Source organism: Excalfactoria chinensis, chromosome 4 (assembly GCF_039878825.1).
Source record: "Excalfactoria chinensis isolate bCotChi1 chromosome 4, bCotChi1.hap2, whole genome shotgun sequence".
NCBI lineage: Eukaryota > Metazoa > Chordata > Aves > Galliformes > Phasianidae > Excalfactoria > Excalfactoria chinensis.
In genome coordinates this window covers 58,889,967-58,917,611 of record NC_092828.1, presented here as the reverse complement: position 1 = coordinate 58,917,611, position 27,645 = coordinate 58,889,967, and the positions used below count along the sequence as shown (strand labels likewise).

General features: G+C 41.4%; 2 protein-coding genes across 6 annotated transcripts; one reads left to right on the top strand and one right to left on the bottom strand.

The window, feature by feature from the left end:
- The first annotated feature begins 2,729 nt into the window (after positions 1-2,729).
- SCOC (short coiled-coil protein) lies at positions 2,730-6,364 on the top strand. 2 transcript variants are annotated; one of them, XM_072335994.1, is made up of 4 exons: positions 2,730-2,863; positions 3,272-3,343; positions 3,447-3,530; positions 4,053-6,364. In XM_072335994.1, exons 2-4 carry the CDS (start codon positions 3,322-3,324, stop codon positions 4,193-4,195), a joined length of 249 nt encoding a protein of 82 aa, XP_072192095.1. In that variant the 5' UTR covers positions 2,730-2,863; positions 3,272-3,321; the 3' UTR covers positions 4,196-6,364. The 2 variants fall into 2 exon arrangements, with proteins under 2 accessions (XP_072192095.1, XP_072192094.1); XM_072335993.1 differs by lacking the exon at positions 3,447-3,530 and having other exon boundaries at positions 2,754-2,863.
- Positions 6,365-7,894: 1,530 nt separating this feature from the next.
- On the bottom strand, positions 7,895-25,537 carry CLGN (calmegin). 4 transcript variants are annotated; one of them, XM_072335235.1, is made up of 16 exons: positions 25,408-25,489; positions 24,511-24,599; positions 24,047-24,222; positions 22,771-22,841; positions 21,489-21,547; positions 20,677-20,818; positions 19,789-19,870; positions 18,796-18,988; positions 17,063-17,252; positions 16,252-16,365; positions 15,527-15,683; positions 14,912-15,127; positions 13,319-13,438; positions 12,993-13,137; positions 9,948-10,054; positions 7,895-8,798 (listed from the first exon to the last, which is right to left on the bottom strand). In XM_072335235.1, exons 2-16 carry the CDS (start codon positions 24,554-24,556, stop codon positions 8,718-8,720), a joined length of 1,899 nt encoding a protein of 632 aa, XP_072191336.1. In that variant the 5' UTR covers positions 24,557-24,599; positions 25,408-25,489; the 3' UTR covers positions 7,895-8,717. The 4 variants fall into 4 exon arrangements, with proteins under 4 accessions (XP_072191336.1, XP_072191335.1, XP_072191337.1 ...); XM_072335234.1 differs by having other exon boundaries at positions 12,984-13,137; positions 25,408-25,481; XM_072335236.1 differs by lacking the exon at positions 24,511-24,599 and having other exon boundaries at positions 12,984-13,137; positions 25,408-25,537.
- Positions 25,538-27,645: the final 2,108 nt, after the last annotated feature.

Here is a 27,645-nt window from a genome sequence, read left to right as displayed (position 1 = left end):
ATAATTAAATCTTAAGTTGGATCAGAGAGATCCACTGGTTTTAATGAACTCCAGTACGTTTGTAATTGCATTAGGCCTTCCCCCACCTCTCAAAGTACAATGGCAAAGAAACTAAAGACAAGCAGAACATGCTACGTATGTGCAATCTGATAACACAGTAAGAAAACAACCTTCATATCAAAGTTTGCTTAGCAGACTGAAAAGCCATTGTGGCAAAGCAACAGGGGTTATTGAATTTGATTAGCTGAGTGTGCTCCACGAATAGTTAATACCTGATGCTCTTCCAAAAGAGATGCATTTCTCTATCCATTAAGTACACAGGTGTTAAAAAAAAAGAGAAGGTATTCTCATGTAGATCGAGACAAATACAAAATGGTAGCGAGGCAGAAACTTCACAATCAGTGTTTCAGTATCGATAGCAAAAGCTTATGAAACAAAGGGAAGTCTTCATTAACAACACTTGTTGAAAGTAGAAAATGATTTCACCTCTAGTGAAAGAAATAGCTTTCCATTTAGAAACTCAGCACTTGAGGACATTCCCTCAATAAACTAAATAAATTACAGATACTGAGGAAATCAGACCAAAAATAAAACAGGGAGATGACACCAAACAGCTACAAAGGTTTCCGTATTTCCCTCTGCTTAGTGCTCAAGCTTCTCTTCACTGCAAAACAAACATACATGATCTTACTCTTTATTATTATTATTTTTGTCCTAACCAAAGGAAACATGGTTTTCATCTCAAAATTACCAGTAGAGCTTTATGGAACCCTGCTAAAAAGTCCATCTACAATGTTTTTGTGACAACTGCCATCCTTTTCATATCCTTCTTTGTGCAAATACTAAGGGGAAAATTAGCACAGCTCAAATAGCAAACGACTCACAGAGAAGTTTAACAACAGCTTCTGGTAATGAGGAGAATGCATTTCCATTCCTGTGGTGAACAGTGAAGCCTCTGTCATCAGCCAGTTCACGCAGGCGCTGTTGGTGCCTGTAACTGCTGCTAGAAAGGAAGCCAAGGGCTTGTCGGTGTGTGCTGTGTGCCATGGGAAAACAGCACGTACACAACTGATCCAGAAACGAAACCTCTGAAAAACAGTGACTGTTAGAATCTGAGTTCAGGGCAATGGAATTCACTCCTGCAGTTTAGTAACTGCACAGACCTATGCACTCCCATTATGCCTTATGGGAGAAGAACCCCTTGAGAGCAGCCCTGCAGAGACGGACTTGAGGGTCCTGGTGGATGAGCACTCGGCACTTGTGAGGCCCCATCTGGAGTACTGAGTCCAGGGCTGGGGCCCCCAGCACAAGAAAGATGCAGAGCTCTCGGAACAGGTCCAGAGAAAGGTCACCAAGATGGTCAGAGGGCTGGAGCACCTCTCCTGTGAGGAAAGGTTGAAAGAACTGGGCTTGCTTAGCTTGGAGAAGAGAAGGTTCTGGGGAGACCTCACTGTGGCCTTCCAGTACTAGAAGAGAGCATAAAACAGGAGGGGGAACACTGGTTTATGAGGGCAGATGGTGATAGGACAAGGGGAATGGTTTTACTGAGACAGGGGAGGTTTAGGTTAGAGATTAGGAGGAGGTTTTTCACACGGAGGGTGGTGAAGCACTGGAACAGGTTGCCCAGAGAGGCTGTGGATGCCCCATCCCTGGAGGCATTCAAGGCCAGCCTGGATGTGGCTCTGGGCAGCCTGGTCTGGTGGTTGGCAACCCTGCATGTGGCAGGGATCTTTAAGGTCCTTTTCAACCCAGGCCATTCTATGATTCTATATCCTAAGGCAGAATGTTGCTATTTTAAACAAAAAAGCTCTTTCAGCGAAATTACTAATATTAACCAATTAATTAATAATAAACTTATTCATTTTTCCAGCCATGTTGGTTAGTTTTAGGAAACCTTAAATAGGAACACAGTACACATGGTAAGTCTAAGTAATTGCATCCATAAAGTGACTGACACCATTCTAAATCGAATACAACACAGCTGGCAGCACTGGGAGCACTCCCCGGCTTTGAAAAAAAACCTGCCTTAGAGGATAGGGAATCTATTAGTAAGAAAGAAAGGGATTAGCACTGGTTCTTGGTTATGTCTCAGTCAGTTCTGACGCTGGGCGCTCTGTGGCTGCTCAGCATTACAAGCTCTCTTTGTAGCTCTTCAGTCAGAAAATCCACTTACCTGAAGCAAGGGATGGAGAGTCTAAGCGTAAAAACAGCTTAATAAACTGAGCAGCGGAACGCCACTTAGGGCAGCACCCGAGTGTTCCAGCAAGGAGGACCCTCCAGTTCCTTCTTTAAACTACAGAACGTGTGCTGGAATACCGCTACACATCAGAAAACAACTAATTTCCACCATGTGCTAAAGTTATTTCACTTCAGCACTTTATCTCTGAAGTAGAAAGCAGTAAGTTGACCAACAGAACCAAAGCGGAACGGCTCTGCGAACACAGGTTATACCAAATCTGCCAACCTCGTACCCCCAAACCCTCCCCATCTGCAGCCACACAGCAGGGCTGACCAACCTGAGGGTTGCTGGGACTTATCCCAACGCTTCTGCCCTTCTCAGACAGCGGCAAAAGCTCAGGGAAGCAGATGCGGGCCGCTCCACGCCAGGCCAGCTTTTCTAAGAACGAACCGGCCGCCTGCAGGAACCGTGGAGCAGCCCCCTGCTCGCAGCACCTGTGGTAACCAGGCGACACAGCTCCTCGCAAACTCCAACCCGCGCCGCCCGGCTCCCGCGGGCAGTCCGAGCCCGGCGCAGGCGCGGCGCTGGCGCAGGCGCGGCGGGAGGAAAGGAAGGAAGGAAAGGAGGGGAGCGAGCGGCGGGGCTGCGGCCGGGCCGGCGCTGCGCAGCCCGCGGGAGCGCCAGGTGGGGACGCGGCGGGATGGTCGGTGCTGGGCTGCGGCGCGGGGAGGCGGCCGGCTCCCAGGTGGTGGCTCGGAGCGCTTCTCAGCTCGGGCCGCAGCCAGTCCGGGCCCTGCCGCCGGCGGCAGCCGCTCCTGACGTCCTGGATGCTCCGTAGGGCCGCGGAGGTGGGGCGAGGGATGGCGGCGGGGAACGAGGCAGCCGGGTCCGGCGGTACCGCGGTTGCCCTGAAACAAGACGGGGTGGGCGGTGAGAGCAAGCGGCCTGCTGCCGCTCGGCCTCTGCGGGAGCCGCTTCCAGAAAGATCGGTGCCGGGGGGCCGGCATCGCGCGCGGCGCTGGTTGATGGAGCCGAGGGGAAATCTAGATCCAGGGCCTCAGTTTGCTGTTCCCTTTCTTTTTCTTTAAGCAGACCGTCGCTCAGGCCGGCTGAGTTCTAAAGCAGAGAGAGCCCAGTCTACAATGATGAATGCTGACATGGACGGTATAAGCGCTTAATGTTCTTGTTCTTTTCCGTTATTTTTTCTGCTTAGTATAATTCCCAGCTATTACAGCGATTGCATTAAAGCTCCTATGATTTATTGCAGCTGTTGAGGCTGAGAATCAGGTGGAATTAGAAGAGAAAACACGGCTTATTAATCAAGTTTTGGAACTGCAGCACACACTTGAAGGTTAGCAGTTTGGCACCTCAGACTTTTCATAAGCACACTGTAAACGAAAGAGAACCATATGCTGCCGTGCTGTCCTGGTCTGACAGTGCTGCTGTTGACAAGTACATCGCTTATGCAGCTGAAGGTACACAAACAAGGCTTCAGAAACATTAGTGATGTCTTTTCTGCAGTGCAATCTCACACTACACAACAGGCAGAAGGGGTGATATGTTTAACTTCCCATGCTCGCTGGCTGTCCTACATCTTTGTTTCCAGATAGTTTAGCCGCAGTAACTTAATTCAAACAGTCAGTGAAAGAACACAGATTAACAGCATTACGCAGGGAAAGCAGACTTGAAGTACCCTCTGTGCCACCTGCCGTGGTACTCTCAGGCTCTACCTAAAGTAACACCTTAGAGCAGTGTTCCCCACATTAAGAAAAACCTGAATGGTTTGATGTAGGCACACAGAATATATTCATTATTGTATGCAAAAGTGTCTAATTTTAATATATTTTTTTTTCTCACAATGTCACCTTCACAGATCTCTCAGCACGAGTAGATGCTGTTAAGGAAGAAAACTTGAAACTGAAATCAGAAAACCAAGTTCTTGGACAGTATATAGAAAACCTGATGTCAGCATCTAGTGTTTTCCAAACCACTGACACAAAAAGCAAAAGGAAGTAAGGGTTGGCTCACGAGTGATGTCATTGTATTGCTGCTGTCTTTTTTGTTTTAACTGGCATAGGCTACATGAGCTAAAATGATCTTAGTTTGTGGCTTTACTGGGTACCTGAAGATTATGAACTTCAGTGATAAGCAGAATTAAGAACATTATCATGAACAGGAGATGCAAGTTTGTATATTAAGATTAAGCAATGTGCAAATATAGCATAGAGACTTACTAGACTTTCATATTTGTATTAAAAATGAGCATATCTTGTTAGGAATGGGGTTCAGTTTGTCAAGATAAACAAACGTGTCTTGTTGGCTCTCTTAGAGGTCTTGGTGTTCTTGACTAGAAAAATGATAGTTATAAAATGGTGTTGAAAACTTACTTGGTAAAAATACTTAAAGTCTAATTGCATCACCTTCTTCACCTCAAGTGTTGATAGATTACTGTGTAGTACCGTTCACATCTCTGCAAAGCAGCTTTAAACAGAAGCCTATAAAGCAGTTAGGAATTTTTGTAACGCAGTAACAGTCTGACGTTATTTGTAGGGTTTGCATGCAGGAAATACAACAAAGCTTTTTGGAAAGGGTTATGTTAAAGCGAACAAGGATAAGTAACTTGCATCAGGGAAATATCAAATTGATGCAATATTAACGTGTCTGTCATTTATAAGATCCACACTTCAACCTATTTTAGCTTTCTTTCCTTAAAGAAAGGTCAGGTTCTGCATTGTAACATACTATCCAACCAAACTCACCAAAAACCTGAGTAATGAGCTTGACAAACAGAAAGCCAGCGGTCTTCTTCCTCATGCTCATTGTCAACAGTGTGGAATAGTGAGAAGCTGGGAACAATTATTTTCTTGCCACCTTTTTACTTTCCTCCTGAAGTGCCAAACTTGTCCTTGCTTCAGGCCTTACAGCAGCTGTTTACCTGCCACGGGGCCAGAGCTTGTGAAGTACCTCTAGAGACAGAGCACAAAACCATCCGAGGCAGAAGAGGCTGCTGTCTGTCAGATCTGGGCTGCACTGAGCAATGCCTGGTGTCAGGGTGTCCCGTTTTAGTTCACTGGATTGGCTTCTTTAGAAGGAGCTCAGCCCAGATTCTGGGTGCCAGCACTTCCCCTAGAAAGGGTACATCTAACATCATCAGTGTTAGAGAAGAGCAGAAGCTGAAACACAAACAGCACTGTTAATTTTAGCTTAGTACTGTTAGGTCTGTTTCATCTTGTCATGTAGCAGCATGGACTTCTTACGGATGCTGCCTAAAACTGAGATCCGTCTCTTTAGCGATGAAATCATTTTATTTTGCCTTCTAACAAAAGGGAACTATTAGTTTAAGCTTCTCTTTCAGTTTTGCTGTGATAGATGTGTAAAGTAAAGCTGGAGGAAGTGAATGAGTGTATGTCATGGCAGAATAAATCCATCTCAGAACACAAGCTTCTTGGCAGCGAAGCACTGCTATTCCTCATCTGTAAGCTGATATCGTGAAATCTCCCATTTCCCTCTATTTAAAATGACTGTAAAGCACTTACTGGAACGTCAGCAGAGTTAAGTGACCAAAAACAAAGCACTAATATTTTGTGGCTTGAAGGCTGTTTACAGAATCTGCGTCAAGAAATAAGATGACCAAAAGTTTCACCCACTAAGGCACATGTGGCTGATACTGTTTGTATCACAGGGTCCTATAAGCAGCTGATGTTACTATTAAACATGTCTGGATTGCTTTGTCACATTGCTGTCTACCTGAAATTTTGAATACGTGCAGAAATTTCTAGCAGGTGGATTAAATCACAGGGCTGGTCCAGGGTTTGAGCATTGAAGACACACCTCACCAAGCTTCTGACTTCTAAAAACTGCATTTCACTAGTGCTATCCTAGCTTTTGGGCCATGTCACTGCACATCTCCATCCACACTGTGGGAGACATCCACAAACACCAAGTAGTAACACAGCATGCACTTACTAGACTTGAGCAGTTCTGAGATCAAGTAATCTCAAAATCATGGTTGTGTGTTGTAAGATTGGATAGTGATATTTTATCCATCATCAGTCTGTATATAGTAGTCACTTAATCTATAGACCATTTTTCATCCCACTACTGCGGCCTTCATTTAACTTATGAGCATTTTAAAGATGTTGTATTTCTGACTTTACACTAAATAAAAACTTTGGATTTGTCTCAGCTTGGTTTAACATTTATGAAGCCTGAAACGGATTGCTATTACCTTAATTGCTTCTACATAGTTAAGTGTCTGAAAGACTGGATGTAATTATCAAGTGTTGAGATCAGAACTGGGTTAATTACTGTTTTCAGTGAGCTTCGAGTCTGACTTGCATGGTATTTTCACCTGTGGATTTTAGTATACCTTTCTGTGCAAGCTACAAGAAAAAAGACAGACTTGGCAGACTGCATCCTGCGTTCTCAAAGCTAAAGCCTGCCAGTCTCCACATGGGTTAATTTTAAGAGTACACACATACCTTGCTGGACCGTAGACAGGAAATCACAGTGTTACAAGTATCAACAGAAGGCTTCCCTTTTTGCTTCATTTTTGAACCCCCTCATCTACAGCCTCAAATCCCTTAAGCTCTCATCTCCTCTAATTCCTAGCATAGACTAGACCCAATAAACCGATGGGCAGGAGGATGTCTTCACCTGCAGGTTCCAGGTAATGGTAGTCAGTAAGAAAAGTGAGAGATTGGTCTTACAAAGTCAGTATCATTGCATACAGCACCTCAGCTACGACCTCTTAAGGCAGTTTTACCTGGTAAATAAGTTGTTTATAACAAAGTGAGGTGCAAGCAAAGATGCTGATGGGGGCATAAATCAAAACCTTATGGGAACCCTAAGGGAAGAAAGACTAGCACCCACTATAAAGCTGACTGATCCCTGAAGTAACTGTCATTACCAATAAATGTGTGCTATCTACCATATAAATACATAATCAACTCAAAAGACCGCACTTACATGCTGTTATAATTCTAAAGGACTTTTACCAGACTCAGATGGGATTCAGTCACAATGAACACTGAAATGCTCCCTGAAAGCTACAGCAATCAGCAATCCATACTCATGCCCATTGCCCAGGTTCCTTCTGTTGTTCGCAGGACACCTCACTGGTAACAGCTATCTGTTACTGCAAAGTCACGGGCCAAAAGGGGAAACAGGAGTCATTACTTATTAGCTCAAGGATCCTAAAGGAGATCAATGGTTGCACTTAACATTTCTCACTGTGGCCTCTCCATATATTTCTCCACACAAAACAGAATGCAGTACTGTTTGACTTCAATACAAATACCTGTGCAGGCTGGTTTCTTAGTAAGGGTCAAATTGTTACAAACTTCCTATTAAGTAATATCAGAACAAGGAAAACAACAAAATCTTTATAGACTTAAAAGTGTTTAGAACTAAACTAGCAGATTTCCTTGGCAAGAAGTTCTTCATGACTTAACCATTTTCGGAATGGTTTTAGCATAGAGTTGCTTTTGCTAGCAGTTTACAACTCACTCATATCCAAGGCCGCTGCCAAGCAGCAGCAGGATTCCAAAAGCTGCAGTTCCACTGGTTTGTTTTAATATACAGTTGAACTTCAGAAGTTTCTCTCATGATAAGCAGTTTATTTAAACTATATGAAAAGAACGCCCAGGTACTCACATCTGTAGAAAGAAAAATATCCATCAAAATTCTTACTATATTAATAAATTTCACGTTAAACAAGAATTATTCAATATTTTTAATACACAATGTACACTCAGCAAATGTCCTATAAACAAAATCTATGTCGTTCTGGCTTGAAACATGAGAGCTATAAAAGATTGAAAAGAATCTATATATCACTTCTGTAGGTTTGATACCTGCAATGAAAAGCAAAATAAGTCGCATCAATTAACCACTTGTTCTCGGATTATTCAATTTTCAACTCTCTCTTAAAAATAAATGACTATAACCAATGTTTAAAGTGAACAGGTGACAACTCTGTAACAGCATCAACTAAAATAAATAATTTACAAGAAAAAGAACGTTGCTAGCACTAAATGATCATACAAAACCAATTATTGCATTTAGCTCTGCACAGAAAAAATACCTTCTCTCTCAGCATGAACTGTAGATGCTTCATCTGTACTGCAGCTCTTTGAGCTCAAATGTCTGAACATTGAACGCTGTGCTAGAGCTGCAAAAATATTTATCCATGTTCTTAAAAATATTTAGAGTAAAATTTCTCATCTCTAATATTGATTTCTAAGAATCTTCAAATCTTAAGAATCTGCTTTTAAAAATCCGTTGGCCAACTTGCACTTTCACTTTTATTCTAAATGTGAAACGCTACGTAACTCCTCGCAGAGAGAATTTCCTCCCAGAAAAAAGGGCATCAAGGAAGCTTGGGAAGGTTAAAAGAGGTTAGGGAATTAAGAGAGGTTAAGTAGCAACAAGTCCCATTTTTCCCTTCGCATCTCAGGAACCTGCATGCTGTCAAGCCCCTTGCAGTGGCATGTCACGTTACTATTGATTAGAGCTAGAAATACTAGCTGCAAAGAACTCAGTCCTTTTGTACTCTTCTTTTGCGCACTGACTTCGGTGGACCATCCCCAGAGCTTGCAGTTTCATCAGCTCCTGTCATCTGAAGGAAAAAAACGAAAATCAGCATTAACATTATTGAGCAACGTGCGTTTCATTCTTCAAACTTGTTATCTATTCTTCCCTCCCCCAGATCATATTATCGCTCAATACAACACTTAATGAATAGATTTTTTTCCCTGCAATATCACACTAGTGATAAACATGGTAATGTATAAACATGATTTTAGAAGGGGAAAAGGTTTTAAATTGAGGGAGGGAAGATTTAGGTTGGACATCAGGGGGAAGTTCTTTACTAAGAGAGTGGTGAGGTGCTGAAACAGGCTGCCAACAGAGGTTGTGGATGCCCTGTCCCTGGAGGTGTTCAAGGCCAGGTTGCATGGGGCCCTGAGCAGCCTGGTCTAGTGTTAGAAATGGAGGCGGTAGCTTGATGATCTTTAAGGTCCCCTTTCATTCTACAGAAGGCCGTTCTATGATAATATGATCAAGTGAGCAAAAGGCTTTATCTTCTGAATTCAGAAGGACAGAGCATCTAAACTGACATCAGAAATTTGTTCATTCCCCACGTACTCACTAGTTTTTAAGCAACGCCTTTTAATTAATTTAGCAAATTCCTTCAAGTGTATATTATGCTAATTTTCATTTCCACTTCTTAAGCAAGAAGTATTTAAAACATTGTTACTTTCTGTCTTGGAGAGCTACAAACAGAACAGCCTGTTAAATCAGACGTCTGTTCTCCTCACTGGAGAAGCACTTGGCTTACTGAGGCTCCATTCCCAGGCAACGCCTTGTTTTTCACTTTCCCACATCTCCTAATGGAAGCACCTGATTCAGAAGGTGCAGTTCCCAGAAGGTGGCACTGCCGAACTGAGGACACGGCATGCATGCAATCTCCAAAGTAGGTCACTAGCTAAGTGGTGGTAGAAACTCGGGCACCCTGAAAATACCTAGGTAAGTGCAAGACATAACCTCTCCATATTCCATTACACAATATCAGTCATAGGTTTGGCTCCTCTTACTACTTTCACAAAGAAAAGGTTAATGGGTTCATCAGACGCTGCATTCCTAGGCAAACGCACAAGAAGAGCAAGCTTCTTGCAAAAAGAAGAATCGAGAGAGGGGTAATTAGTGAAGAATTTCTGTAAAAGCAATGTGAACTCATACAAGGCACAGTTCCATGTAGGAAACTCACCTCATCTTCTGAGCCAGATTTATCTGACTTATCGCCTTCTTCTTGACTTCCATCTGCATCTTCGTTTTCTTCATCATCAACATCTTCCCCATATTTAATCTCATCTTCTGCAGGAGAAATCAGTTTTTACTTTGTAAACAGAACTACATTAGAAATACACTACAGTTACACACACGTTACGATTTTCCTAGCCAATTTCAGTTCCAGAATGTATTATTGTAAACAAGCAGTTCATAAGGTAAACAAAGCAGAGCCTTCTACCTTCTCAGTGAAGCTGTAGTTTACTGTAGTTTAGTGCATTACTGTACTAAAATAAAGAGAGCAGTGAATGCATAAGTACTCTTAGGCTACTCTCTGATCATCAGACAGGTTACCCTTCTGGGGTATCTCTCTCTATTCCACACATTCTGTGAAGGAAACCACGCTCCCAAACTGTTTCAGTTTCCACTTTGGGCCTCAGAACTTAAAAGCTTGCACTCCCATGCCTGCATTTTAGGTATCTATATTCAATATAAGAATTCAGACCCAGCAATCCCACCATGACGCATTAAAAAAAAAGTCACTTAAACACGACAAGTCTTTTACTTCAAACTGCGATGCTGATGTGAGATTTCCAGGAACTGATTATCTATTGCAAAGATTTCTATCAAAGAATAAACAAGAAATGACATCCGCATCTGACAAAAAGGAAATAAGTGGACAGCTGTTCATAACTACCCCAAACATCGCTCAATTCTACTCCTGCCATGTGATGCCTGAGCTCATAGCCACTGCTTCACCATAAAAAAAAATGAAGTTAACAGTTTATAGCTCAGTAATGCCCAAACAAAAGCATAGACACCAAAAACCTTTGTCCACAATATACCGATAAACTGAGCCAAGCAATTCAGCACCAGTGGTTGAAGTCTAAGAGTTTTCCCAACTATATCCATACCTCATACGTATCTACACTAATCTGTCTCAATCACCGTTAGCAAAAGGAGAACTACGACCACAAAGCTGGAGGTTACAGTTTAAGAGAAATATAGACAAAAGATTTGTTCTAAAAATAAACCCTCATGAGAAAAGCATGGCAAAAATGTACAAAACCTTTGCTCAGAATTCTATCAAGTAATCTAAGTCCCAAGCCGGTGCCATTCAAGATGTCAGCAATTCCTGCTCACTGGAACCAATGAAATCTACAAGTGTTTCTGAAACTTGCCATTGTGCCACACTTTTGAACTTCCCACAATCAAATGTGACTCTGAAGTCATCCAGTGCTTCACAGTTCAAAAACCAGTTACCTTCAACTCCAGAAAACAAAGTAGATAATGACTACAAAGGAATTGCAGAAATGATTAGGATCTGAAGGAAAAGATTAGTAGAGAACATTGATGACTACAAATACCATGTTAAGAAATCGTACAGACAACTCACATACATACCTGACAGCTACCTACTTAAAGTTCTACCACTAGCAATGAGATAGACTAAAAAAGAGAAGAGAGATCATTTTCAAGTCCTAGCCCAAGCTATTTCCTTTTCCATTACCTGAAGTAAGACGCTCCCTTCCCATCTTATCTGTACCCTCTATAAACTCTCGTCTCCTACAGTTCTCTCTGTAGCAGAATCATACAAAAACAGAAGACAATCTATGATTTTAATATGAAGAGGCAAAAGATAGATGCAAAGAGAGGTAGGATTTCAACCTGCAAGTGTAAAAGGTAGCAGGAAGGCCAAGGGAAGCAAAAGCAACTCTTTTTGAAGAAAGAAAAACTCAGTCATGAGACAGCTAAGTGTAATTTTTTCATCTTTGAAGCCTGGAATGTACTTGAAAATCTTAGAGTCATAGTTAGCTTCTTCATAACTTGGAAAGCTTAGAAAGCCACCTACGTTTATTTTGCTCTGTGTTTAGTTTAGTAATCAGAAGTAAAGGTATAAAATGGAGCCTAATCTTGAAATACCTGAACAGCTAGTGAAGAAGAAAAAGGAAGGCAGATGAATTAAGTTTGGTGTAGCAAAGTATTATGCCCAAGTACTCTATGCATGGGAACACTGATGAAAAGTTAAATGTTAATTCATACACCCAAAAGCCATCAACTCTCATAGCTGGTAGTACAGAGACAGACAAAAATGATAAAGTTCTGGTTAGCAATACAAGAAGATGTCATTACTAACAAAAACAAAAAAACAAAACTAGCATTAATGTCTGCTTAGTTTCTAACTTTTGAAGCCAGTCATTTGACACTTGCTTTGCTCTTACAAGAAATAAGAGACAGAATCCTGCAGTATGCAGCTAAGGATTTTCTCAGAGGAGTCAAAATAATGCACTGTGAGTTACATGATTCTCTTTTTACTTGTAGGCTGAAGGAAATGCTATCACAGCATCAAAGCCATAGCTGAGTAGTTCCACTTGTGTTTGATAAATTAATGCAAGATGATTATGTTAATCCTCGAATGCCAAAGTGCACCTTAACCTACTGATCATTTGTTTCTCCCTTGGAACAGCAGAGCATCTCTCTGTGGGCTGGCACTGCATTCCTAGAAAACGGTATCAAACAAGCAACTGATTTCTGCATCCACAAATCCAGTGTATTTTCAGACATCCTCAACAGATACTAAAACCAGTGGGTTTGAGTAGTTCAGGGTACAATGCTCCCACAGATATATAAGTAAAGAGTTATGTTAAAAACTTAGAGCTATTCCAGACACATTTTAAAGACAACATGATTGTAACCATTAGAGGGTACAGATAATTGAACTACCCAGAAAGTGTTCAATAGATGAGATATTTAGTAGAGAGAAAATATGTTTGTGAACAAGGATGCATAAGACTTAATTTACTGAAAGTGAGGAAATAGTGAACGGAACACTGCTTTTTCCTTGTGTTTATCAAAACACACTCACTGTGGCACGCTAATTGCTAAAAAGATAAAGAAGGCTGAGAGCAAGGCAGATTTTGCATACTCTAAGATAACTGGCTGCAGTTATTGCAATACAATCCATGACTTAGTTTTTTCCATGCTTTTACATTTATCCAACTAGGAAGTGACTTACTCATCTTACCATCTTCACCAATATCTTCATTTTCTTTTTCTTCTTCCAAATCTATTTCATCATCTTCTAACTCTTCTCTTCTTTGTTTTACTTCTCCCTTTGTAAATGACGTAGACATATCTGGTTTTTTTAAGTCGAAATCTTCATCTGTTTTCTAAAACAAATTAGAAATCAATTTATTTAAACTCAGATTAAGAATTAAACACAACATTCACTAGGAGCTAACTAATATCAATGGCACAATAAGAGAGCATACTGTTGTGCAAATACTAGGAGTTTTAAATGAAGTATTAAGAAAGACAGAAGAAGAAAAATGCATTAAAAATTTCTCTAACCTTTGCTGGCCAGCAGAACAACACACCTAGACCAACAGGCAGAGCTAAAGTCAAGATATAGAGAACCCAGAGCCATGGATGGTCTTCTGCAGCAGTCACCAGTTGACTAAACATTCCAGGCTATGTTAAAAAAAATAAAATAAAATAAAATTGCATTTATATCCCTCTCAACACTTTGATAAGCTTATAAAATGTATATATTTTAATATTCACATCGCGCAAAGAAATCCTTCAAGTTTGAGCAACCTCACGCTTTCCACTCTCCCCAGCTTTTTTGCTCTTTCCTCATGCTGTGCCAACTCAACCAATAGCTCCCAAAGCATCAAGAGCCTCAGAGGAACAGCCAGCCACCTGAAGAGCAACTCTTGCTCTCTCTGTGCTGCCACTTTGCTTCCTCCAACAGCCAATTAATCAGACAGTCAGCTGCCTTCCAGCCCAGTTCTGGCTTATGGAGTAGTAGGAGGTAGGCAAGTCTTGGTTCAGTTAGGCTCTGGAAAGGGGACATCAGCAATCAAGGTAGAAAGCTACAGGGGCAGCAGAGTGAAGGGACTTCAGAATTACCTTTTGCTATTGTATGCACAGATACAGACGTATCTCCAGACATAGAAACAAATATTTGAAATGTGCAAGACTGTGAAACAAGGGGGCTTTTCCTAAATTGCACAGACAGTCTGTTGCTACTTTCTCATCCTTCCTGCAAGAAACAGCACCTGCCAGAGACTGACTATACTTACACATCCAATCCATCATTTCTTTCATATACCCACAGTCTGCCTTTGTCCCCCAAAGTAAATACAGGGCTGTTAGAACAAACCACTCATGAAAGTGGAACAGGCTTCCTAAAAAAAACAAAAAACGATGCCATATGCCTATCAGTATTCAAGAGAATTTCAACACTGCCACTTAAAATCCTGTATGGCCCTGAAGAAGTAGCCACGCTCTCAATAATCTTTGAATGGTTCATTCCGACTGAAGTACTCCCTCTCAACTGCAGTCAGTAAAGGCAGCCACTAGAGGGGCTCATGTTCCCATCTATTAGGACAAATTCATGCCGTGACACAGGAAAGAGATCTAGAAAAACTGGTGACTGGCCAACTGCAGTAAACAAAACATGTATGTATACACACAAACAGAAGAACAGATGCAGCTCCATAAACACACACATGTTATTGACAGAGTTGTATAATATAAGATCCAAGCAGACAGAGACCTAGATTTATTAAACACAAAAATACATGACTATTAACCACTTTTTATGATAGGAGAGCACATCTAAAGCACATAAGAAGTTAGTCAAAAGTGACAAGTTTTAAGTATATAAAGAAGTCTGGGTGCAAATAGCTCAGCTTCCATCTGCTGACAGGTACTGAATTGTAGTACCACCATTAATAGCAGAAGACGTATCAACTACAATGAAATCTTGCTACATTTCTTGTAAGATACTTAAGTAAAATGTTGTACCCTTTTAATTTCAGTCCACTATAGCTATTCTGTAAGATTATCAGTCACAGAATAATTATATTACAGAAAATTATTCTAACACAACTCCTTCCTTGCTACTTCTGGTTACCAAGAATATAATAAAATTGATACCTCATTAGCACTTGCTACTAATTTCTTCAAGCCCCAACCATCCGCTGCCCAACGATCAGCTACTTCTTTTTCTGAACATATTATGAAGTTATCAAAGTAGATATCAGATGTCATAGACCAGAGTTCTAAACCAATAGCACTGATAGGTGTCATCTCAAATGGGTGAGGATCTTCAAAATAGTCTGGGTTAGGTATTTTCCGAGGACTCCAGATTCCCTTTTATGGGGAAAGAAAAACATGTAATAACATTATCTATACCACAAAAATAAACACACAAAAAAACCACTCACAACAAAACAGGAAAATACATTTTAATGCAATTAAGACTTTCTGATTATTTCAACTACATGATTCAAAAAGCAAAGGGGAACCCTCTGAACTTCAGGAAAACAGACCTAGAAATAACCTATAGAATTTTGGCAGATAGGCCTCAGATTTCTGGCTTAGGACAGACGGATTTCTCTTAATTTCAAACCTTTTTCTTCCATATTGGGTTACAGCAGTAAGTGACTGTATCAGGTTCAGTATGAGGGGCCAGACATATGAACTAATTTTACTTTTCTGCTTGGTTGAGCTCCACATCTCTTAAATAATAACCTACAAAATTGCTAGTACCTGATAATTAGGATTAACTATCATGGGTGCTTTCCATTTTCCTTTATACTTGGGGTTGTTCTTCATGGGACGCACCCACAGTCCACAACCAGGTGCAGTTGCACACTTTGGATTGGGGACCTGAGGAGCTTCCCACTCCCCATCCATTTCTTCATCCCTACAGAAAGAAAGGCACAAATAACCAATTGCAGGTTGGTCTGATCAGAACACTAACATTCAGTATAACTCGGGATCCATATGCATTTTGCTGTAACAACCTCAGAATTTGGTTAAAGTTCAGTGGGCTGATCTAACTGCAATGTACATTTTCCAGAGTACTGAATGCTTTAAGGCCACACATTCATAACTATTAGAGCATGGTTAAATGTAATCATACTCCTACGTCTGCAGGCAGCTTGCATCATTTCCACATAACATGCTTTAGGACTACTACATGACTTCAAGCATCAGCTTCAACTGCTTTGCTGCTTATCCCCGTGGTAAATTCTTTCAAATAGCTCCATACTGTTCAAGCTCTTCAAAATACAAGGCAATTATTGACATTTGCATTTTTCTCTAAAGGTAGCCTCACAAATCAACAAATATTTGGCCATACTTGTTATGTTCCAACTTAATATGGCAGAGACAGCGAGACTGGGATAAATTCTAATTTACTCAGTTTGCCAGAGAACAAGTGGACTTAGCTGCAAAGCACATGAACAGATCCACGTGTTTTAAGTTCTTACCAGTCATTTGGCTTTTTTGCACTGGGGTCCGGAACATACTGTGGTTCATAATCAAGCCATCCTTCAGGCTTAACAGCATCAAGATCTTCTATTTTGGAAGGCTCATCTTCATCCCTTCAATTACAGACTACTGTTAGGAAATACATCAGCTCGACTCTGAACGAACATTCTGTTCAGAGGACTGTAACTGGTATGGAGGGGATAATATTCAAGGGCACAACAGAGTTAGATATGCTTATAATGAGAATTAAGCACCTACTTCTCCATTTATAAACATTTAAACTATGTTTACAAGATTTCAAGGTACTTGCTGGCCCAGAAATAGCTGTCATGGACTGGCAGGTGTGTCAATCAGGTCTCCCCTTAAAATGTTTCCTTTGTTTAAGCTGCTATATGAACAGTACTTCAGGAAGAAGGAAGTATATGTACAACACCTGATCTAGCAGTGGTAACCCTGCCCACAGCAGGGGCGCTGGAACTAGACGGTCTTTCCATCCCTTCCAACCCAATCCATTCTATGACTCTACTAATAGTGGAAAAACACCCTTCCTAATCCTTCAACTAAGGTGATCTTAGCTACAAATTGCATCAATAGAAAGTTCAAATCAGCAGAAGTCAAGATTTTACTTCTTTCCTTAAAAGATGACCAGATCCTCACACATCCACTTCAGTTACATTTTTTTTTCAACCGTTAGTATTTGTAAAACAAATCCCAACTGTTGAGAGCAAGAAAAACAACAAAATAAAGCCAGGCAAACAAAGCAACAACCTGCACGCAAAATGTTTTCTACAGATGAAGCTTTTTCCTTACCAGTCATCCGGTTTGACAGCATTGGGATCAGGTATTTTTTGTCTCTCATCCCAATCGTCAGGCTTCTTATCAGCAGGATCATCTATTTCTTTGGGAGGGTTTACTGGAGGAATCATATCCTCAAGAAGACTTCCCTTACTGATGACTGATTGGTCGATCAGCATTTCAAACGTATCATCTGGTTTCAGCACTACATTGAAGGAATTTATATTAAAGAATAAGGAAGCGTTCATTTCACAAACTAATTTAGCTCTAGCCAAAGCCATGTATATGATATGCTTAGACTTAGTCAACTAACAGCCAACAGAACCTCGCTGGTAGAACAAGAAACATTCAGGTACTAGACCTGGGCACAACAGTCAAGTCATCACTGTGTGGACTTCACAACCTAGAAAAATGAAACCTCTTGAATCCAAACGCATCCAACAGATTTGTCAAGAAAATAAAACCACACAAAATCTACCACTTGGCCAAAATTCTGCTGCTTTGCCTTCCTCCTCCCTGCACCAAAGACAAACCTTTGCCTCCAAAAGCTTCCATCTCAGCTACCAGATTATAATTCCACCCTTGAAAGCATGAAAATACCACAGCTGGAAGATCATACAAGCAATATATTCTTTCAGACTCCATTCGCTGACAGCATCTTTCTCAGCTGTCAGACTGTGAATACAGAACATTATTTTCAAGTTTTTTAAAATATTTTAGCAAGTGGAAGTACCTAATAAGCAAGGGTGACAGAATCGAGCAGCATCAGACTCCAATATAGTTGAGAAGTGAAATCCACTTCTAATAGCCAATGAATACATTCTAGGGCTTAACAAGCATATTTAAACACCCATTCAACACAACCAAGATTTGGTTATTTGGAGTAAATAATCTTCCAGTATCTTTTATGAAGATACATGATAAAACCTGAAGTAAACGCTGCTATGCCAGCAGTGTGGTACTACCTAATTAACATCTTGCAGACATTTCATAATTTTATTAAAACATCAACAAATGCACAAACCAGCCCCTCCTCCCACTATTTTAGATACAATAACTGATTTTTCAACTTATGTTTTCCATCACGAAAATCATTAGGAGTCATAAACCTGTATGGAGGTCTTGCTGACCATTTGTTGCAGAATTAATGACATTTTGAGTTGAAGTACCTTTAATTATTATCTCAGTTATCTCAATTATTATGAACAGCTCAAACACGGTAACATATACACTACTGTATATACACTCCTTTATCACGAGAACAGAATTTGGGAAGGATATTTGCCACACAGACTAAAACCAGCCCAAACTCATCTTCAGTGAAAGCAGGAACATATCTGTTCACACACAGCTCTGCAGATACAGGCATCAGTGACAACCCAACTTTGGAGGAGAGCTGTAGGAGAGCTCATTGACCTACTGTAAACTGTGATGCTTTCTATAAGATTGGGCTTATTCTTAATAAATGTTTTAATCATAGTATATTTACAAAGTATTAAATCAGTTCTTCAGGTTAAAGGCTGGCCAAAGCTCGGATGCTTTTTCCTGTAATTGAACATTAAGCAGCATTGCTTCAAACGCACTTGTGGTGCGATTAAGTTCGGTCACTAAATAACTTAAGGCCAAATCATTAAGCAACCAGCTCCAGAATTAACAATAACATAAAGAGTAAAGCATGAAGCTTCAATAGAGATAAATTATAAGAGATTAAAAAAAATAAGTTTAAACTTGTAAAAACTAAACAATACCAAGAGTGTATAGATGTGTCTTCTTGTCCAAATAGAACTTCTTTAGGTCTACATCGGGACGTTTTGCATGTTTTTCATCATATTCTCCAGTTTTAGGATTCTTATGCCTGATGATAAAGTGTAGTTTATAATCTTCACCACATTTATCTGGTCCAAACATAATAGTATAAGGCGTTTTGTCAAAAAAGAATTCCTGTAGAAATAAAAAAGTTAAGCACGTGTCAAACTGTACATTTTATCAAGTCGTTTGGAGTGCTACTTTTCCAAGCTATTGTGGCAAATATACAACACGGTTACCTTTTTCCAAGAGGTGTTTGATGTGGCCTCAATTCTAACACTGAAAACTGGCAGGGTAAATCATGAAAAGAATTGAACTGATGTTATGAGTTGCTGAAACAGCCTGACTACAGAGATCACTGAAGCCTCCTCAGACAAGATGAACGGGCTTACTAAGTCCTTACCCTTACATTAAGTTGAAATGCCTACCACAAATCAAAACAGCCACACATACTCTTCTGTATACATTACACTAAAAGATGGAAGGGAAACAGTTTTTGTTCTTCACAGCCATTTATACTTCAATAAAGATGAAAAACGAGGTATTATTATCCAGTGTTTTAGCACTGCTTTCTTGTTCCATCACAAGTAATAATAAGCAATTCTTAAAATACCACCTTGTTTTCTTCAGAGCATCCTGCATTCAGTTGGTCCAAAATTTCAGTTTTTTTTTTTTAATTTTTTTTTAATTTAATTTAATTTTATTTTATTTTTCCCCCTTTAACTATATAAAGTATCTATTTGGAATGCACAGTACCAAGCTACGTTTTTAAGCAACCACTTGAAGGAAGACCACTTGATTTCTGCAAGTTATCTTCCTGTGAGATATATTCTATGGCAGACGTATTGTCTGAGATGGGTCTGTATGTTCATTTATTTATCTTTAAATATGCTCATTCCTCAAATGAACAGTCGATAGCAATAAAGGGGCATTACCAGATCCAAGTCATCCGTACTGGAGAGAAGTTTAATATACGCACCACCACAGTCAATGCCTCCTTGAAAATTCACTTCGTATCTAGGCAAAGAGCAAATTAAAAGACACATTCTTCATATCAGACAAACGTAAATAAACTTCATATCTGCAGTTTTAATTACGAACACATTAAAATCATGTATGAGTCACTTGATTTTCTTTATTAGGTGCTACTGTCAAAATATCCCGTTGTGACTATAAGGTTTTTAGTTGTCACACAAAGAGATACATTAGCAACCTCAGCCAAAAAAAAAGTCACAGTAGCGATTGCTATAGTTTCTATAGTCTATATATATAGTTTAGTTTCTATAGTCTATAATATAGAAAAGTTTCAAACTTGTGTTGAACTGGAGGTTGATGGCCCTGCCTGTGGCAGGGGGTTGGAATCTGATGGTCACCCGGGTCCCTTCCAACCCAGGCCTTCCTGTCATTCTATGAAAGTGTGGCAGAAACCAGAAAGAGAGGCAGCAAGAGTTCTAGGAATTTGGTTCTCTCTTTGAAACTGCCAATACAGCACACTGAATTTAGCTAGAGGGATCCAAATTGTTATAGCTGAGTTACACAAAAATACTCTGCAAGTGTAAAAGCAGTGTACTCAAATCAAGAGTTAAATCTTTTTCATTTAAAACTGAAAATTAAAGTATTTTATAAAACTTATCTCCAAGACATTTCTAGAGTTTGAATATAACTTCTTACACTTGAACTACAATTTTACTTGCTAATTATCATCTGTACTTACAGCTCTGGCTATGTCAGTCAGTGATATGCGAAAGGATTTATATGACTTGATCGACTTAAAGACTTGAAGCACAGTAGTTATCAAGCACAGAATCTGAGGGAATACTTACTGAACAATCAATGGTTTTTTATCAAAAATAAATGCCTTTGTTAGCATAGCTGATATTGCATGATGCTTTGCAGCCGATTTCAACACTAATCCTTTGTCTCCAGGTATTGTGTTTTCTTTCAGCTCTTCTACTTCCCATCTTCCTAAAAGAAAGAAAGAAACAAACAACAACTGTACAATCTCCGGGAAACCAAAAAAGTATGTTGATAGGAGACATCATAGCCTTGTGGCAAAGAGAAGAGTTCACAGCATATAAAACTAATGGCCAAAGTAGGGAAGAAGTCTTGACATTTGATGTCAAAGTTAGAGAAGTTTAATAACAACCACCCAATAGAGCACTGATAATTCTTCTTTGGATAGAAGTGATTATACAGGATCATCCTATACTTCCCCAAGCTTTAACTGCTCTGCAGCACTACAATACAAAAATACATGTTCATGGCACACATTTGACGCTCACATCTTGCTATCAGATCACCAATACAGCATTTCAACCAGTACTTCTCAGCAATTAGAAACCACTAGAATTCTAATTCACAGTAAAGACAATAAAATAACAACATCTCCAGGTCAGAAGATCTAAGATCTATCTAACCCAGTATTTTGGCTCAGACAACAAGAAGAAAAGAAAGCTTAAAGAAAAAAAAAACCTGAAAGGAATAGAGCCAGAAGTTACAATAACAAGAAATAACAAGCTTCTGCTTTCAAGTAGGTTTGCAAGTACAGCATAAGAGGTATACAGCATGAAGGGGAGGTATTTCACACAAAGCAACAGATCAAACATGCAGTGAAAGTAAATATTAAAGCACTAACCATCATATTTAGCAATGTTGTCATCTGTGTCTTCTTTCTTGGCTTCAGACAACACCCAGCTAAAACAAGAAGCATACAAGTCACTTAACTATATATGCAAAGTTGTACTATTTAACAAGCACAGGACAAACAGACTGAGCTTCTACCAAGAGAAATTGTAACATGGATTTCAATGGTCAGCATCGTGGAACTTGGTGTAATTTAAAGAATGGGAACAGGAAAGTCACAAGTTTAATACAACACTCATTTTTAGACACTTCCAAAGAATCTAAATGAATGTATAATTATGACTTGAAAGAAACATTTACTCCAAATAAACTTGGGTTTTAGCTGTGAGCTGATGCTGACAGAATTTAAGACTAGAGGCATATAACGTCAAAAAACATGTGAGTAACAATGCCAAAATAAGACATCTCTACAAGTCATGCAATGACTTTCAAGGCCTGGTCTACAAAGAGCTACTCTATTCTGATGCAATTTCATAGAATCATAGGAAGGCCGGGGTTGAAAAGGACTTCAAAGATCATGTAGTTTCAAACCCTCTCACTACCTTCAAGGTCACCAAACACTAGACCAGGCTGCCTGGCCTTGAATGCCTCCAGGGATGGAGCATCCACAGCCTCCTTGGGCAACCTGCTCCAGTGCATCACCACCCTTTGACTGAAAAGCATCCTCCTAATATCTAACCTAAACCTCCCCATCTCAATTCAAAACCATTTCCCCTAATTTCTCCCATTTTTCTTCTATCTTGAGGAAATAAGGGCAACATGCTGATTACTTTTTCGTACTGTAGTTTCATACGCTCTGACAGTACAAAAATTGCAGTAGTTTCATTGCTCCTAGCAAGGAATACAATCCAGCAGTAGCCCTTAGCATCGTTTAACATGTTACTTCTATGTTTATTATGTACAGCCCAAGCAAAAAGGCAAAAAATTGTATTCTAAAGCTTCAAATGTTAGATGTAGTGGGAAAACAATATTCTCAGAGATCAGGATTGAAATAAATGGCATTTCAGCATTTAAGTTTTTGCATTTTCTAATTGAGGTATACCAATAACACATTTTGTCTTTAAAAACCAAACACTTTCCTCCAACACTATCAAGCCTTTCATCATAAAGCAAAGTACTCAAAGTACTCTAACAGTAACAGCTGATCGTAGCAGCTCCTACTAAAGACATTTCTACTGAGAAATTTCTGGGAGGAAAATGAATAGGAAGTAAGTACTGATACTGTAAGTTAACTTGCTGAAATTCCAAGTTCAGAATTCGAAGGTGCAGCTTACCCAGTCAATACTCCATCAAAGGTTTCTGCAAAATAAACATCTCCAGTTGGCTTTGGAGTCCGGTACACAACCTAAAAGACATTTACAGATATGTGCTCTAACATAACTAGTTTTTCAATTGAAATACACTACCATATTCTAAGATACTTATCAGTGCTTATAAATAGCTAAAGTGCCAGAGTCAAGTGAATGGAGCCAGGCTCCAGTGTAACCCAGTGATGAGACAATGGGCAACACACCAAGAGGAACACAGGAAATCCCATACAAATATGAAAAAAAACATTCTTTATGTTGAGGGTGACAGAGCCCTACACCAGTCTGTCCACAGAGCTCATGGAGTCTCCTTCTCTAGAGGCAGACAAGACCCACCTGGATGCTTTTCTGTGCAACCTGCTGTAGCAGTGGGACTCTATGATCTCCAGAGATCCCCTGTGGTTCTGTAATTATACATCCCAAACCAGCCCATGCAGACAGAACATCACTGCTGCATTTAACTAAATAAAACATGCATCCCCCCAGGCCCACCTCATTTCTATGGTTTGGGCACATATCCTCTACCAGTGAGCAATTTCCTCTCTGCTAAGTATCTGTGTGATGTGGAGATCAATAGCCGTCAAGTGCATCAAGACACTGGGCAAGGGCTTTTAAGGCAGGAGAGTCCATCCACTTTGTTCCTAGGACTGCATTAATGATGGCAGAAGAGGCTGCTAGGTTGGTTTTAGACTCACATTCAGAAAAAAAAAACCTTTCCCCAGATTTTTGAAAACAAAATGGTGGTCAAAAAAGAAAAAGAAATCTCTGAATATCGCCCAAATCTATTACCAAGTAGAGCTTAACAAATGCAGAAATATGTTCTGGAAAGAAATCATGACTGTACGTTAAGAGACTGACTAGAAAAAAAGAGCAAGGAACTGAACTAATCTAAAACTATCAATAAGACAAAACTGCTTGCTTCTCTAGTAATGACACATAAGGCTACAGGGTGTATTATCAAGGAGGGCTTCAGATGAAAGGCCCCATACCTAGGCTGAAGGACCAGCAAGACCTTCAAGACTATCCACTGGCAGGTAGGAGGTCCAATTTTGCACTTCAGCATAGCAGGGTCATTAAATCACTCATAATGACTGAAAAACTCAGTCTGGTGCATTTGACACCCACTGAATTGGCAGCCATATGTTAACTTGCTCTTTTTGAAGTCATTTGTGTACCAACTTGTCTCTTAGTATAACTACGTAACTTAAAATTACACAAGCTTTAAAGACATCTAGAGCCTTACCCCTAAGGAAGATTCTTTGTCAACATCAGCTTGTTGAGACACTTCGTCAAAGTCCTCCACTTCAACGTCCGCTCCCAGAACTCCTCCATCTTCAATTTCTGCAGTTACTGAGCTAATTACCAGGAGACCCAACCACAGCCAGTCCCACTGCGAATGCATTCTGGTCACCTGAAGAACTGAAAGGTTTAAATTGTAAGCATTGTTGTGGGGATATTATCATATTACCATTCTTCCCCCTTACCCCCACACTATTCTATGCCATTCTTTGTCTTTGATGCTTTCCTCTCCTGTCCCAAACACGACCATTATGTCTTTTCATAGTTTCCTCAGAACTACCCACGTCACCATGCAAAATCTTTAAACTAAGCCTAATAGCTTCTGGTCTTCAAATAGCACACAAATAATAAGGAAGTTCACCGGATTCTGAAGATTAATTAACAAATAAAGATCTACAAAAATCACACCTGTAAGTTTAAGCTGTTTTTGCATAGCTTGGTCACTCTTCACCATGGGAACATGAGTATCTACAGCACATCCATGTACCAGAAGAGACCTGTGAGCCAGCAGCACTGCTGTAAGGCAAGCCCTTGGGAACAGTAACTGTACTGCAACAGCAGCACGACGTTACATCTCAAGTAATAAGCTGCTACTTGTGGGACACAGACTAGACAGCAGCGCAACGGGGAAAAAAACAGCACGAAGAAACGTTCTGAGTGCGTGTTTCCCACTGAGGGCAGGGAGGAGGGGCCCTTCCCACCTCAGCTGTCTGATGTCTGCAGGGCAAGTCAACGCATTAGGACCTCTATCGGCTTTTACGGCGCTATTTTACAGGTGCTACCAAACTAACGGCATTGTTATGACTCCCCTCGAAGCAGCCCTACAGCAGAACGGTCTCTCAGCCGACCAACACCTTACAGCGGAGGAGGGCCACACATTTCCCACCCAGCCCAGCGCCCCGGCAGGCATTACGGCCAACGTCTGCGCCCAGCTCCTGCCCCACCGGCAGCACCGTGGCTTTTCCTGTCACCGCCCGCGGCAATGACACGGGCAGACTCCGCGCCCCCCTCCCCCCCGTAACCACGGAGCTACGGGGCTCAGCTGTGCCCACACGACGCCCGGACGCCACCATTCCCAGCGACGCGGTGCCGTGGCCGCGCTGTCCCTCCATAACGGCCGGTGCCCCGGCAGCCCCGCCCGCCTTTCCCTCATGGCCGCCGCTCCCCCCGCCCCAGTTATAAAACAGGGGACGCGCGGCGCGCCGGCCTCACGGCGGCATCCGGCCCCCGCGGAGCGAGAGGCGGCCGCCCCGCGCTTCCCATCCCCGCGGCGGGCGGATGGCGGGCGGATTACGGGCGGATTACCGGCGGCGAGATCCCCTGCGCGCCCCGCCGCCACTAACGCGGCCCCGGCTGCCGGCGCATCTCTAGCCGCGCACGCGCCGGCTGAGCGCAGGGCGGCGGGCGCTGAGGAGCAGGTGCTCGCGCCGCTCCGCCCCGGCCAATCGGAGCCCGGCAGGGGCCGCCCTGCCCAATCCGGGCGCGAATCACGACCCGCACGAGCTCCGCGGGAGGAAGGGAGGGAGGGGGCGGGCAGGCGAGTGCGCCAATCGCCGCTCGGCCCGCGGCGGGATCCGCGCTGCCCGTGGGCTTCGCCGCGGCGACGGCAACGGGCGCCCAGCGCGGCGGGCTGGAGGCGGTATGGCTGCGTTCCGCGCGGCTTTCGTCGCTTACCAGGCTGTAGGCGAGGCCTTCTTTCCCCCATGGCTAATTGAAACGGCTTGTTCAAATGAACAAAACCCGCTGCCAAGCCATCCAACCCCAGCTCAGCAACGGCAAAGCAGGGGGACCGCAGGGATTCCTCGCAGCCCTCGCCCAGCTGTGCAGAACACAGGAGGTGTGGGGTTGCTGCCCTCACTGACGTTCTGGCTTGGCTCAGCTTGGACTGGCGCATTCTGGCAGTGGTACTGGTTAAACTGATTTCAATCATGAGGTACAGCAGGAATATCTTAAGATGTGCAGCATGTGGCACAGACGCATCAGTGAAGTCAGCAAAATCACTGTTAAACCTTAACTCAAAACCTTCTTTAATGTACTTCTCAGAAATGGCACCATACTCCTACACGAGCTTCAATCTTTAGGCACCTCTAGCTAAAAAAAACCTGAACCAAGGAGTATGCTTGAGCAATCCATCACGAATAAAGGCAGATAAAAACTGTCCTTGCAGCTCGAAGCACGCGTGCATCCTTTTAGAAGCAGCTGGAGATGTCAAGAAGCCTGCTTATTGCAGGATTTCCCTACTGCCTGTTGTAAGGCAGCCATGAAAGGTGCATCTGCAAGAAGGAATATTTGTGTAAGAAACAACGAAGCTGAAAGACGGGAATCTTAGCTTGTGTAACAGATCGGAGAGCCAAAAAATGTGTGGCTCAGAGGAATAGAGAAAGCACATTTTGAGGAGTATTGTCCATCCTTGTGTATGGCACACTATCTACTCGACATCGGAGCGAGAGAAGATTCAAAATTCAATAAGCAAATTCATCATCAATTTTGGATTAAAAAACCTGTAGAGCTAAGAAATCCAGATAGGCATAGCTCTTAAGATTCTGATTTCTTCTCAGCATTAAGTCTGTCATCCACCAGCATTTACAGGAAAGGTGTACTTGTGTTGAACTGCACAAAGAGTCACTGCAATGCTGATGAGAACAGAGGCCCACGTAACTAAGGGAAATCATATACTTTCCTAAAAAGTCATTAAAGCCAAGTTCATAGTTGCCTTTTGTATCGGAAATAAACACTAACGTTTCCCTTTCAGAAGTCCCGCAAAGGATTTAAGACAAGAAAGGAATCACGCTGCTGAGAGAAATAAATAACCACGCTTTGGTAGAAATCAAAATGAGGATAAACCATCATTCATATAGAATGAGCTTGCAAAACATGCTTCCTTCCCACACGTGCATTTAACCTGCTCTTCTTACAGTTGTTTTTTAACTTAGCTGACTGTCTTCATTTTGTGTAAACGCCTTTGAGGCGTACAGTGCAAAGACAGGCATATGCAAAGTGCATATGATGTTCTGTACCTACCAAGGTCAGCTTTCTGAGCTGAAAATTGTCAGGAGGGGCATTTAAGCTGCCCTCAGAGATGTGGGGTGCAAAGATGTGCGCAGGTTCAGTCTGGATAGCTAAACTGAAAACTGCAGGTAGGAACTCACTTTCAGGATCAAAAGGCAAACCGCTTATGTACCACAATGGCTGCTTGCAGAGCAGAGACTGTTCTGAACGCACTGATCTAACTGCTGAAATTAACATGCAAAAGTATGTAAGTGTACTTCTATTACACCCCACTGCCTTAAACTTACTGATGCTGTAACACTAGTTACTTATCGATTCTTCAGCTGTAGGTTGACCACTGGTCTCACTCAACCCTTTTGGCTGTCAGTGTTTATGGATAATAAAGTTTCCCTCTTTAAGTACTTCAGATTACTGCATTAATTCTTAAACTGCATTAAATTCTTAACCGAGTGAAGGCTGCATTACCTGGTCCAAGAAATACATATACATATACATATACATATGTATATATTTGGCACCACAGTGTATACTTCA

Coding starts and splice junctions, on each gene's coding strand:
- SCOC (XM_072335994.1), top strand. CDS start 3,322: ATGATGAATGCTGACATGGACG. Junction 3,344..3,446: donor GATGAATGCTGACATGGACG/GTATAAGCGCTT, acceptor GATTTATTGCAG/CTGTTGAGGCTGAGAATCAG. Junction 3,531..4,052: donor ACTGCAGCACACACTTGAAG/GTTAGCAGTTTG, acceptor TCACCTTCACAG/ATCTCTCAGCACGAGTAGAT.
- CLGN (XM_072335234.1), bottom strand. CDS start 24,556: ATGGTGAAGAGTGACCAAGCTATGCAAAAACAGCTTAAACTTACAG. Junction 18,989..19,788: donor GTACGGATGACTTGGATCTG/GTAATGCCCCTT, acceptor TTATTTCTACAG/GAATTCTTTTTTGACAAAAC. Junction 17,253..18,795: donor GACACATCTATACACTCTTG/GTATTGTTTAGT, acceptor CCTTCAATGTAG/TGCTGAAACCAGATGATACG.